Source organism: Pollicipes pollicipes, unplaced genomic scaffold, assembly GCF_011947565.3.
Source record: "Pollicipes pollicipes isolate AB1234 unplaced genomic scaffold, Ppol_2.1 Scaffold_6686;HRSCAF=7923_pilon_pilon_pilon, whole genome shotgun sequence".
NCBI classification, from domain to species: domain Eukaryota; kingdom Metazoa; phylum Arthropoda; class Thecostraca; order Pollicipedomorpha; family Pollicipedidae; genus Pollicipes; species Pollicipes pollicipes.
In genome coordinates this window covers 36,692,167-36,703,286 of record NW_023596921.1, presented here as the reverse complement: position 1 = coordinate 36,703,286, position 11,120 = coordinate 36,692,167, and the positions used below count along the sequence as shown (strand labels likewise).

The 11,120-nt window shown below is 47.8% G+C and overlaps 1 protein-coding gene across 1 annotated transcript; it reads right to left on the bottom strand.

Annotated features, from left to right (window-relative positions):
• Positions 1–2,019: 2,019 nt before the first annotated feature.
• LOC119108257 (5-hydroxytryptamine receptor 2A) lies at positions 2,020–10,356 on the bottom strand. Its single transcript, XM_037231837.1, has 3 exons — positions 10,249–10,356; positions 3,545–4,382; positions 2,020–3,364 (listed from the first exon to the last, which is right to left on the bottom strand). Exons 2-3 carry the CDS (start codon positions 4,367–4,369, stop codon positions 2,144–2,146), a joined length of 2,046 nt encoding a protein of 681 aa, XP_037087732.1. The 5' UTR covers positions 4,370–4,382; positions 10,249–10,356; the 3' UTR covers positions 2,020–2,143.
• Positions 10,357–11,120: the final 764 nt, after the last annotated feature.

Genomic DNA, 11,120 nt, shown 5'->3' with positions numbered 1-11,120 from the left:
TGAAATCGAATGTTCAGAGAGGCATTTCGAGAACAACAGTTTTCCCTTAAGTAGCATTCATTTATTCATTGGCAGGTTCTCGATTGGTAGGCTCCTAGGTATCTTTCCTCGTCCAGGCCTTTTGATGCCCGGAAGCTGAAAAAGTATTTTGTTCTGCCGTACTTTGGCTCATATTTTGAAAGCCTCAAACGTGTGTTAATCAACCTTCCGTCATAATTATATCTTCGTCTAGATCCAAGGATTGTTCTCGGGAATTCTTTATCAGTAGATTCCTTCTTCAAACATAAAGATTACCTTAACGCTGTAAATCGACTGTTGTATACGACGTCAGGTGTGCCTCGTGTGAGGCATCCTACACGAGATCCACCCTTCGGAGCTTGTACTGTCGCACTCAGCAGCATTTAGGTAAATCTATCCGGACGGGAGAATTTCTTGCAAAACCTGATCCCTCCCCTTTACGAGAACGTTCATTTACCTGTGGCATCACAGTTTTAGCTTACAATTTTTGAATCTTGGTCATGACGTATTCCTCGCTTGATTTAAGAATTTAAAAGTACTAATTTATTTTGGAAACGCGTCTAACGCTAAAGATCATGACGTCATCATCTCCATTAGAAACTGTCATACACTTGTATATGTATGCAGAATTGGGGACTCGTCGTGTGTCATGGCATGTACATGTGTGTTTTTTTATAGTTTTTCTGGGTGTGTTTTAAACCGTAAGGGCCTACATTGAACATTTGTGGGTTTTTTTTGCCTGATGATGCAACCGTTTTTCTGTGAAATATGTTGCAAGTAAGATGAATTATATATATATATATATATATATATATATATATATATATATATATATCATGAACTATGTGTTTCCAAATTAAAGCGCCGGAATGCGGTGACATTTTGGACGGGCCCAAACTCTAGGGGGCCACATTGTTGCGTGGCCCCCCTTGACAAAGTTCTGGATCCATCCCTGGTCGCTTGTGACTGCTGCAATGAGTCCATAGCCCTGTGTCTTGAAAAAGCGGTCCGCATAATCACAGACCAATTTCTACCTCGATCGGATGGTCTCACCGACTTACCCTGAACTGTCAATGCCTCTCGTCGCTGAGGACAATGTGCTGGATCGCGACACGAAGTAGACAAGACCCAAAAATTAAACCCTATAGCAGGTGTTTATGGGACTACAATGCAAATGCCGCGCGCAAAGTTGTGGTGCATTAAAAGCCACTACCCCCCTCATATCAGTTCTGTCGCGTCGCAAATTGAAGCATACCCCTGCGGCCAGATGAAAACCTAGATCTACACATTTTTCAATACTTAACACTGTCTAGTTCGTGACGCTGAGAGTCTGCTGGTAAAAACAATGAATCGACGCACCGGCCTAGCCATAGGAAATGTACTGCTTTGTTGCCGTTCTCTCACCGAGTCGAGCGACCAACTCAAAATTAAAGGATATTTCTGTCGCCGGATTAAAATGAAACATAAAAAGATCATATGGTGCCGCAGGGAATGCAAAACGTTTTTACACAGAGGTGTGCTTGTGTTGTGCGACGAAATTAATTACCATGGAGGCATATCATGGATGCCTCATGTTAGGTTTAGCAGCGTATTCGTATTTCATGCATTATTTTGCCCAGGCCGTCACTATAGTTTTCTGTCAAGAGCATTTGTGACACCAAGCTGCGCGGAAAATGCTCATTTTTGTCACCGACCTTATCCATCAAGTCGGTGTGTCTTACCACCTCTGGACCCGGCAACAGGTTCTACATTGGTCTAGCTTGTTCGTGTGGCATCTAATGCGTCATCCATAATTAGACGGGGCACATGTTTAAAGCTTAGAAATCTTCATAGTCTCTGAGGTGTTTTTCTATATGGTGTGACCTATCTTTCACCCTGGCAAGAAGGGCCGGCACTGCGGGGAATAAAACGGAAAACGCGAAGCGTAACCATTATATTATCACCCCCCCCCCCCCTCACTCCCCCCCCCCCGCCCCCCGCCCTTCCCCAATGGTTGCAATAACAACAAATGTACAATAGGAGTAACATGAATGGAAACACAAAACGGTCATCACATGATGTCATGGGCTTAGCCTCCGTTGCCACGGTCGCAGGATGCTTGAGGACGCAATTAGGTCGCATTCTATCACCAACTGAACGTGTTCCTGAGTTTCCGCGAAACCCTGAGGAAGGCAAGCTTGAAGTCGGGCCGAAAGAAGCCGTAGATGAAGGGGTTGGTGGCAGACGCCGTGAACTGCACCACGCTGGCCAGAAGGTTCACCCAGCCGGGCACCAAACCCGGCTGCTGGAAGGCAATCTTCACCAGCTTCGTCACGCAGAACGGCGTCATGCAAATGAAAAAGATGGCGACGACGATGGCGATGGAGCGCACGATGCGCCGGTGCGAGCGCGCCAGATGGCGCTTCTGGTCGCTGTTCAGAGTCGTCGCATACGCCAGCTCCTCCGTCTGGGAGGGCGTGAGCGCGTTGTCGACGTTAACCGAATGGTCGTCCTTGGCAATGGGCTGTCGCGCCTGGACGCCCTCGACGGCCTTCGCCATGCCATCGGAAGCGACCGACCTGATGCCGTTGCTCTCTGGGACAACGGTTGCTTTAGTGACGGCCGGTTCGAGACAGATACCTTTATTCCTGCTGAAGATGACACTGTACCGCGTGGACGATCCATTCTCTCCGTTTTGGGTGCCAGTTTTCCCGACAGGGGGGTCAGCTATCCCGACAGAGGGGTCGGCTTTCCCGACAGAGGGGTCCGTTTTCCTGCTACGGACGACGCTCAACATGCTTGAGTTGCTGTTTGGCCGGGAACATTGTTCGTTCAATCCAACGAAGGCGCCGTCCATGCTGTTGGAGCCGCTGTCGCAGTTGGGCATGCCGTTGTCGTTTGTGTTAGGTGGCCCATTGCTACAGAACACGCCGTTCTTCCAAGAAGCGGCGGCAGGAGCGTCGCTCATCTCGACGGTTACGCTGTGAGTGCCGTGAGACCCCATGCGCTCAGCAGTGCCGCCCAGCGCGCGGGGCTCCGTTCCAAGGGCCGCGTCCCCTGCCGGTGCGTTTTGCTCGTCAGCGGTCGCCTCGGACTGGTCTGGACGCCGGGACTGACCCGCCGCCGGCTCCCTCAGCCCGACGGCGACCCGCTGCAGCCGGCTCGGTCGGCACTCCTCGGCCGGCATGGGCAGCATGGGCACGTCGGCCGGGCCGGTGTCCGCTTCCAGCGGCGACGAGCCGCCTTCGCTGTGCGTGTCCCGGCGCGCGCTGGCCGGCGTCGCGGTGCGCCGGCGCGACGGGGCGAACTCGTTGAACATGCTCTCGATGTTGTGTGTGCTGTCGATCAGCTCACTGACAGAGAGTCGCTCGGGCCGCGCCAGGCGTCGTGGGTCGGTGCGGCTGCGCCGTAGCTTCGTGTCAGGTGCCGTCGCCGGCGGCCGCAGCGACGAGGCGCGACGCAGAGGGGTGGTCGCCACGCCGAGCGCCGCCGCCGCCGGCGTCGGCGTCGGCGCCGGCCCAACGCGCCGGTCGCCGCGGCGCCTCACCGAGTCGACCAGGCGGCACAAGGAGAGGGCGGTGCGACGTTTGGAGGACGCGGTCGGCCGACGCCCGCGCTGTGACACGCGCTGGGACGTGCGTACGATGACGTGATTAGACCAGATGATGAGGCCCGCCGGCAACAGGAAGCAGACGCAGAACGCCACGATAACGTAGGTGACTGCGCCGTCGTGGATGAACCACTGGATGGCGCAAACGGCCTCCCATTGGTCGTATTGGATCCAGCTGAGGCCCATGGGCACGGCCCCGAACACAACGCCGACCAGCCAGATGATTATCAGTGGCAACACCATTCGCTTTGGGTGCATCTGCTGGATGTACTTTAACGGCTCGTCCACCGCCATCTTGCGGTCCAGGCTGACCAGCGCCAGCGTCATCATGGAGACGATGATGAAGAGGTAGTTGAGGCCGCAGTGCAGCCGGCACAGAGCGTCGCCCAGCGGCCAGCCGCCGGACGCCAGCGAGGCGACGGCCGGCAGCATCACCAGCACACACGTGCCCATGTCCGTGACGGCCAGATTGCCGATCATCACATTGCTGACGTGCTCCTTCAGGTCGCGGTCGGCCACGATGACGAACACGACCAGTCCGTTGCCGGCGATGCCGACCAGGCTGACGGTGGTGATGACGCTGGCGACGACCACGGCGGCGGTCGGCCAGACGCCGTCCAGCGGAGGCTCCGCTGACGCTGCCGTCGACGCCAGGAGACCCTCCACGAGCAGGCTGGTCGCCAGAGAGCCGTTGGTCAGGGCGACGGTGCTACCCGTCCAGGGCTGGGAGGCGCCGTTGCTGGGAGTGGCAGCTGCGTCCATCCCGCGCCGGCACCTGAAGATCACGGAGGACGGCTGAGGATGCGTGGTGAGCCGAATGGGGGCACACATTGAATGATATCGCTGACTAATGCATGCACGCAGACTGCAGAGCTCATTTTGCGTCCTAAACGTGCCAAACGTTGGTCCGGGCCATCAACCACGGCCGGTCATATGCTAGGCCACCGTTTTACATTATATGACATTATTATGACAGTTTCAGAGTCGTACTACATACGAATAAGGAGGTACAAGAAGATTAAAATGTGTGATGACGTCACGAACTCTTTTACATTTATTTTATTGTATTCTGGTAATGCGGTTCTTATGATGTTCGCAGAAAGTTCATCGAAAAGATAAAAGCCAATACTTTTAGAAAAGGTAGGGATGGCCAGGGTTGTCACTTTCTAAAATTGATTGGGGGCTCGAAAGAAAAGTTTAACTAAACTACCCCGAAAACGTTATTTCCCCCCGGATGTCGGGCACGTAAATTTGCCACCTCGACGTGAAAATTAAAAAAATTCAACATCTAGCAGATCGCAGTTTGATCTCCTGCGCAGAAATGACTTCACATGTTATTAAGGTGAGCTGCCTTTTTTGTGAAAAGCTTAGAATGCGATGCAATGCACACAAAAACGTCTTCGTAAATCTTAGTAGGGGATCACTGCTGACGACAGCTGTTGCTGATCGTATTGCATAACCACCACAGTCACGATTATGCGACGAATCGCTTGCCGCTGTAGGGAAAACAGGCTTTAAACTGTATCCGGGCCACCCTATACTCTTAAAAACTGCAGCATATTGCAATCAAATTTCTTTGTTCCAATCCAGGTGTTATCATTTGGCAAACTTGTCAAACATCTGCGGACTTGCTTAAGATACGGAGGAGTTAGAATGACGAAAACATTAGGCACCCACAACATAATATTAGATACAAAATTAACATGATACAGCGATTTGTTTAGATAGTTACTTGCTCGTAAACAAATAGTTAAGATAACTGCCATGTTATTATTCCAGGGAGCTAGAATTGCTTTTAAACTAGGGTGGGAGTGAAAAATTCTATCGCGAAAAGACCGCGCAGGAGTGAAAAAATCAATTCACAAAAGATGGAACTTATGGGCTCGTGACTGATGTTCAGCAAACAAAGACATCTGTTTCAATTTTGCGTGGACGTAATATCGTAAGCCTGACAAAACGTTTTGGTTTTTAACATCTTAAGCCAATAAAGTGAAACAGAATACATTAAAGCCTAGAAGTTTCATGACAGTGCAATGAGCATAAACAATTATTAACATCAATAATTTGATGCTGTACTTTGCACTTCCCTTTCACAGCTCTTTGATACGAAACAAAGCAAAGGAATCAATAACAAAAAAGCAGAAAATTCAACAAGCATAAAACACTCAAACAAAAAACCTTGGACTCCTACACATCAGCCAATCACCAAGTCAAACACAATAGACATACCTCTGGCTTTGTTAAGATGTGGTCAGGGAAAACAAACATTTTGTCACTGTTTCTTACGAAATACCAATCCTTATTCCATGAAATTAGCCTAAATGCGTAACGTAAAGATGCTTTACTTCATCTCAGCCTGTCTAACCTGTTTGTATAACGGCAGCAGTTGTGAGTTACAGATTCTTGCACAATTCCTATTGCCGCTTGCCATGCACTTAACGAACTTAACCTAACTTAGAGTAGCCCATATGATGAACATCATCTCAACTCACCTATCTGTTGATAGCAGCACTTGTGATAAAAACATGATATCTAAAGCTAGTTTTCGGCTGGTTTCAACTTGCATTTCTATTCAGTTCATTTGTGTATGCTTGTTGACATAAGACAAAGTTGACAACACACAAATCAAAACACTTTAAATCACTTTGAACAACTTTTTTTGATTGTCATGGTTAACCTACGTCAAAGGCAATAATAGGTATGCTCCACAAAACAATCTCCCTTCTCCAAAAATAACATAACTTTTAGATGACCATGCCTGTATTGCTGCTTAGCCTTTTAGCTGCAGCAAAGACATCTATTTTGGCTTGTTTATTCATATTTAATGACAAAGTTTGACATGTTGGCTTCACATTGTAAATGGGATGGTCTGATTATTTGTTACATACCAATATTTAACTCATTTTATAATTGTTATGCAGCTTAGAGTATCCCTGTGTAAAAAAACATAGTGTATATATACAGTACAGTCATTTGCCAGCCAGCAAACCATGATAACTACAGAAAACATCTGGTTAGGGCCACCATGAGGGAACACTTCAAGAAATTTGGGGCAAATAATAAAGAATATGAAACAAAACAAGCCCATTGCATGCCTCGTGGCATCATAATTTGTCTTATGACAAAACTTAATTGATTGAAACAGAAAATGGCTAACTCTGGTTACCAATCATGTGTTGAAAGCAGGTGAGGTAAGCAATTACTTGGTTCACATGAGGCTTACTGGCTTCCTCCTGTTCTCCCCAAGACAAAAAATTAGAACCTTTTACATGGTCTGCTGGCAGACAGTCATCCCACTAACCCCCCCCCCCCCCCCCCAAATATAAATATCAATCATGCCCACCAACCTACGAGATTGAAATGCGAAACAAGTAAGAGGTGTGCATGATAAACATCTCCACAGGACAGAATTTCGCCATCAAACATATCTGTATTAGCTGCGTCAGGTCTCTCCCAAAGCTCTATATGGCAGCATTAGGATGGCCTTGTCAGGAAGCCTGGTGAGTCAGACACTCGAAAGGCTTAGATTTATCGTTATTGAGTAACGCCATGAACCAAGATAACGGGTAAGCGAGAGTTTAACAGGGCAAAAATGGCGGTAAAAACAAGTTCCGTGGTTCAAATTGTCTCCTTCATTCCCTGCGAATGGTTCACTCTTGGGTGCATATCAAATACGTTTGGACGGCTGGAGAATTAATCCAATTTATGTATGAAATACGTACAAGTTTGCAGTTGGAGAATCTTGTAGAGAAATTGGTCAACATTTTAAGCAACAGATAGTATCTCTAAAGACAATCCAAAGGAAAGGAAGAATAGAATGAAATCACACTCGTATGTAGCAAGAAAAATAAAGGTAGTTAAATAAATATAAAGACTGATACTTTTCTGGCAAAATTTTGCAATAAGCTTATTTGACTTCGAATCTGTTAGAGTAAGCGCTCATATGGCGATATTCATCTTGTAAATTCGATTTGGAAGGCATTTCTTGAATCCTTCACTCCTGCATTTTAGGAGTGACGCGATTTAGTGGTCAAGTTTCCTCGGGGAAAAAAATACGTGGAGTAAAATTATCTACCAGGCCTTGCTGGTGTTTGCACCAGGCTCTGCTTTCGTGGTGTGGTGGTGAGACGAAACAATAGGGGATGCGTGAAAACCTTGCATTCGGCACGCAGCTGTCGATTGTAATGCATTTTGTAAACAAACCAAACTTAATGCGTGCAACCGGCTGGGGTCGCTGGGGTTCTTGGACTTGGAGGTACCTGGCGCCCTTGCTCTGTGCATACATAGACAGGATTCAGATGTAGGCGAGGCAGGACATAGCCATGGCCATAGCCATAGCCAGGTTCTGTGGAGCCTCGTTTATGCTTGGTGGTTTCAAGTGAGCTCGGTTTTGGATGGCATCTAAAAACCTCAGAAAGGGAAATAGGAGTTTGGCATGTGCGACTAGACAATGTCAGGCGGGAGTGAGAAATTCACGTAAAATATGGTGCAAAGGAGTGAAAAATTCCTCCTCATAAGCTGTTGCTGTACACCCAAAGTCGGCAATTCTAGGACACTGAATGATTCGGTCCAGTATTTCCCCTTCGCTCATATGCATTGACCGACTCAGGGAAAACTTGGTGGGAAGAGGCTCAAGTCAGCACTGCGGGGTGGGGGGCACATGTCCCTCCCCCTCCACCCCCGAAAGTGTGTAATGTGGCGTCTCTGAATGTGGCATTAAAGGCCAATTGGTATCATATAGTGACCTAGTTTGCCCTGGCTCATTTTCCAAAAAAAAAAACACGGTACCTCGGGTTTCTATCAAATCGGCATGACGTGCTAAATTTAGTTATTGCGACTCGGACTTGAAAAGTACGAATCTATAGAATCCTTTTCAGCTTGGTCACAAGTGGAGTCTGATTGTCGGGGGACCACGCACGGCGGCGCGCCCTGAGTCGACCTGCCACCTCCATGAGACTTGGCTCGACCGGGTGATTTCCTCTCGATAGTGACCTTGAGCTCATTCATTTCAATTTCGAAGGCAGCCATGAAGACATAATTCATGTTGTAAGGCCTGTCATACTCTACAAACGCATGGAAGGCAACGTCGTGCGCCCCGAGTCTTCACAGCACATCAGACATTATGGTACAGATTTAAGCTAAAGCAAACAAGCGCGGAAATGAAACCCTGGGCGGGCATTGCATTGTCTTGTCCAGTCTGACTATGAGCAGAAGCAGTGCTACATTGTGTGCTGGTTTAACAGGCCTGGAAACGAACGCGTCAAATCTGATACAACACGGATGGAATCCGACACCGACTGCGGGAAAACCAGACCTGCCCGAGGGTCAGTGTCTGTAAATCCCGCAGCCGGGAGGTCGCAAAACTACAGAAATGTAGCTTTGCTACTGTCACCAAGTGCCAAATAAAAAATACCGTCGAAGAAGCGTGTTGAAATAGCTCAAGGACAATAGAAAAACGCTCCTACGCCGTGTAGTTTAGTTAAGGCGAGTGCGGTGAAAATAACTTGAGGTCATCAGAAACAGGAGTTGTTGATCTGTTGCATAATCACCAAGAAGCAGTTTCCACATCATGCTGAAGGCAAGTGCAAATCCATTCAACCTAAAGCACAAAAGAACAAGTAATTATCTTCTCCAAAGAACCGACAGTCATCAGCAGAAATAACAGCTCTTTGGATTTGGCAGAAATTGGTGATTAGTTATGCTCGGCTTGTAGAAAGCAGTAGCATCATATACCGTTGATCCTCCTCCTCCTCTTCTTCATCATCATCGTCATCGTCGTCGTCGTTGTCGTCGTCCTTATTATTATTATTATTATCACCACCATAACCACCACCACCACCAACACCACCACCACCACCACCACCACCACCACCACCACCACCACCACCACCACCACCACCATCATCATCATCATCATCATCATCATCATCATCATCATCATTATTACCTACAACAAGTGGATCGGCCAAAGCTACATAAGCTCTATGGACTCAAGGTCCGGCTCAGCTGTAGCAACGAGCTTGGGAAGGCCCTTGATCGCCCGGATCGTGAACCCTGGAAATTGTTGCACACAGTTATGGCTATGGTTAGAGAACATCCGATGCGTTTAAGTCAGAGCAATTTTGTTTTTTCATGCTCTTGGATGGCAGGTGGAATGATTGCGGCCGTCCCTTCCCCCCCCCCCCCCAAATCACTCAAATGCGGGGGCTAATCTGGTGCAATACTGATAATGGCGATGTATGTGCGCATTACATTGCACAGGAGGCTTCAGCACAATCTACTCAGATTCCTTAAATGTATTTGTCAGGTTCACAACAGCACAACGCTAGTGACTGAATTGTTCACTTTCGTAGGGACACTGTCGGAAATTCAACGGCTCAAGAAGCGACAAAGGAAGTTGGGGGCTGTCACAAAAGCTGAGACAGAAAGTTTGTCCGCTGGCCGCAGTGTCAATATTGACTGACGCGATTGCAATCGATTCTGAGCCAATGCAGAAATAACTCACCGCTGAGTTTCAGGCTTTAGAAGTCTTAACGGACGGACATGAAAAGTGGAGGAAAGAAAGAGAGAATAGTGTCACAAGCTGCTGCCACCAGGTGCATGGTAAGAAGACGAGGATTTCGAAAAGTATCGCTGTATACCTTCTACGTCCTCAACGAAGAGGCCCAGTGCCTGGAGGCCAGACACAGCCAGATGCGACGGACGTCAGTTTTACCCTTGAGATGACCTCAGTAGGATATGCCCGAGACTGAAAAGAACACGTCATTGTTGGAAAAGATGGAGAAGAGAGTAATTGTCAACAACCATTGCTGCTGGCTGTCTGGGTTTTGAACTGAGATAGCCATTTTAAAGATAATTCGGTGCAGTTGACAGCTCTGCCCTTTTGACGATTTCAAACCCTCTAGTTTATTGGCTAGATGCCCACGGAGGAACGCAGGCGTTTTATGTAGGCTGTTCGAAGGTCACCCAGGTATGCATAATGCCAAAGAAACTTCAATAAAATCCAGCCACTTCATTGGCCACACGGAGTCCACGGCCAAGAAGAATATAATCGTCGAGCAGTTCTGATGAGTTGTCCGTGAGCACAATTTACGGATACAATGGGCGCCAATTGGCTGTCAATCAATGTTTGGTGTTCAGCGCAAGTTTCAAACACTAATCACGTTTTGTGCTGCACAATACAGGAAGCTGAACACCAGTACTAGTTACGGGGATCATACTTTTAATTTATACGCCTAAGAATAGCGACACATTCGAACATGTGAATGCAAGAAAACACTACAAATCACGGGTTATTACGGAAGAACACCACCAGAAAAAAATCAAAACACCCTCACAACGATATTTGGGTTCGTCAACGTAATCCCATAAAGAATGAATGCAACACGATACGTAAAAGGGAGTGTGTCCAGCTGACTTGAAATTGTTCATTGTGCACGCGGCATTGAAAGAAATGGTGGTTTGTATCGAGTGATATCCTTTGTTTCTACGAATTTGCTTTCATTGACCAAAT

Coding starts and splice junctions, on each gene's coding strand:
- LOC119108257 (XM_037231837.1), bottom strand. CDS start 4,369: ATGGACGCAGCTGCCACTCCCAGCAACGGCGCCTCCCAGCCCTGGACG. Junction 3,365..3,544: donor TGTGCCGCCTGGTCGACTCG/GTGAGGCGCCGC, acceptor GCGCGGCCCGAG/CGACTCTCTGTCAGTGAGCT.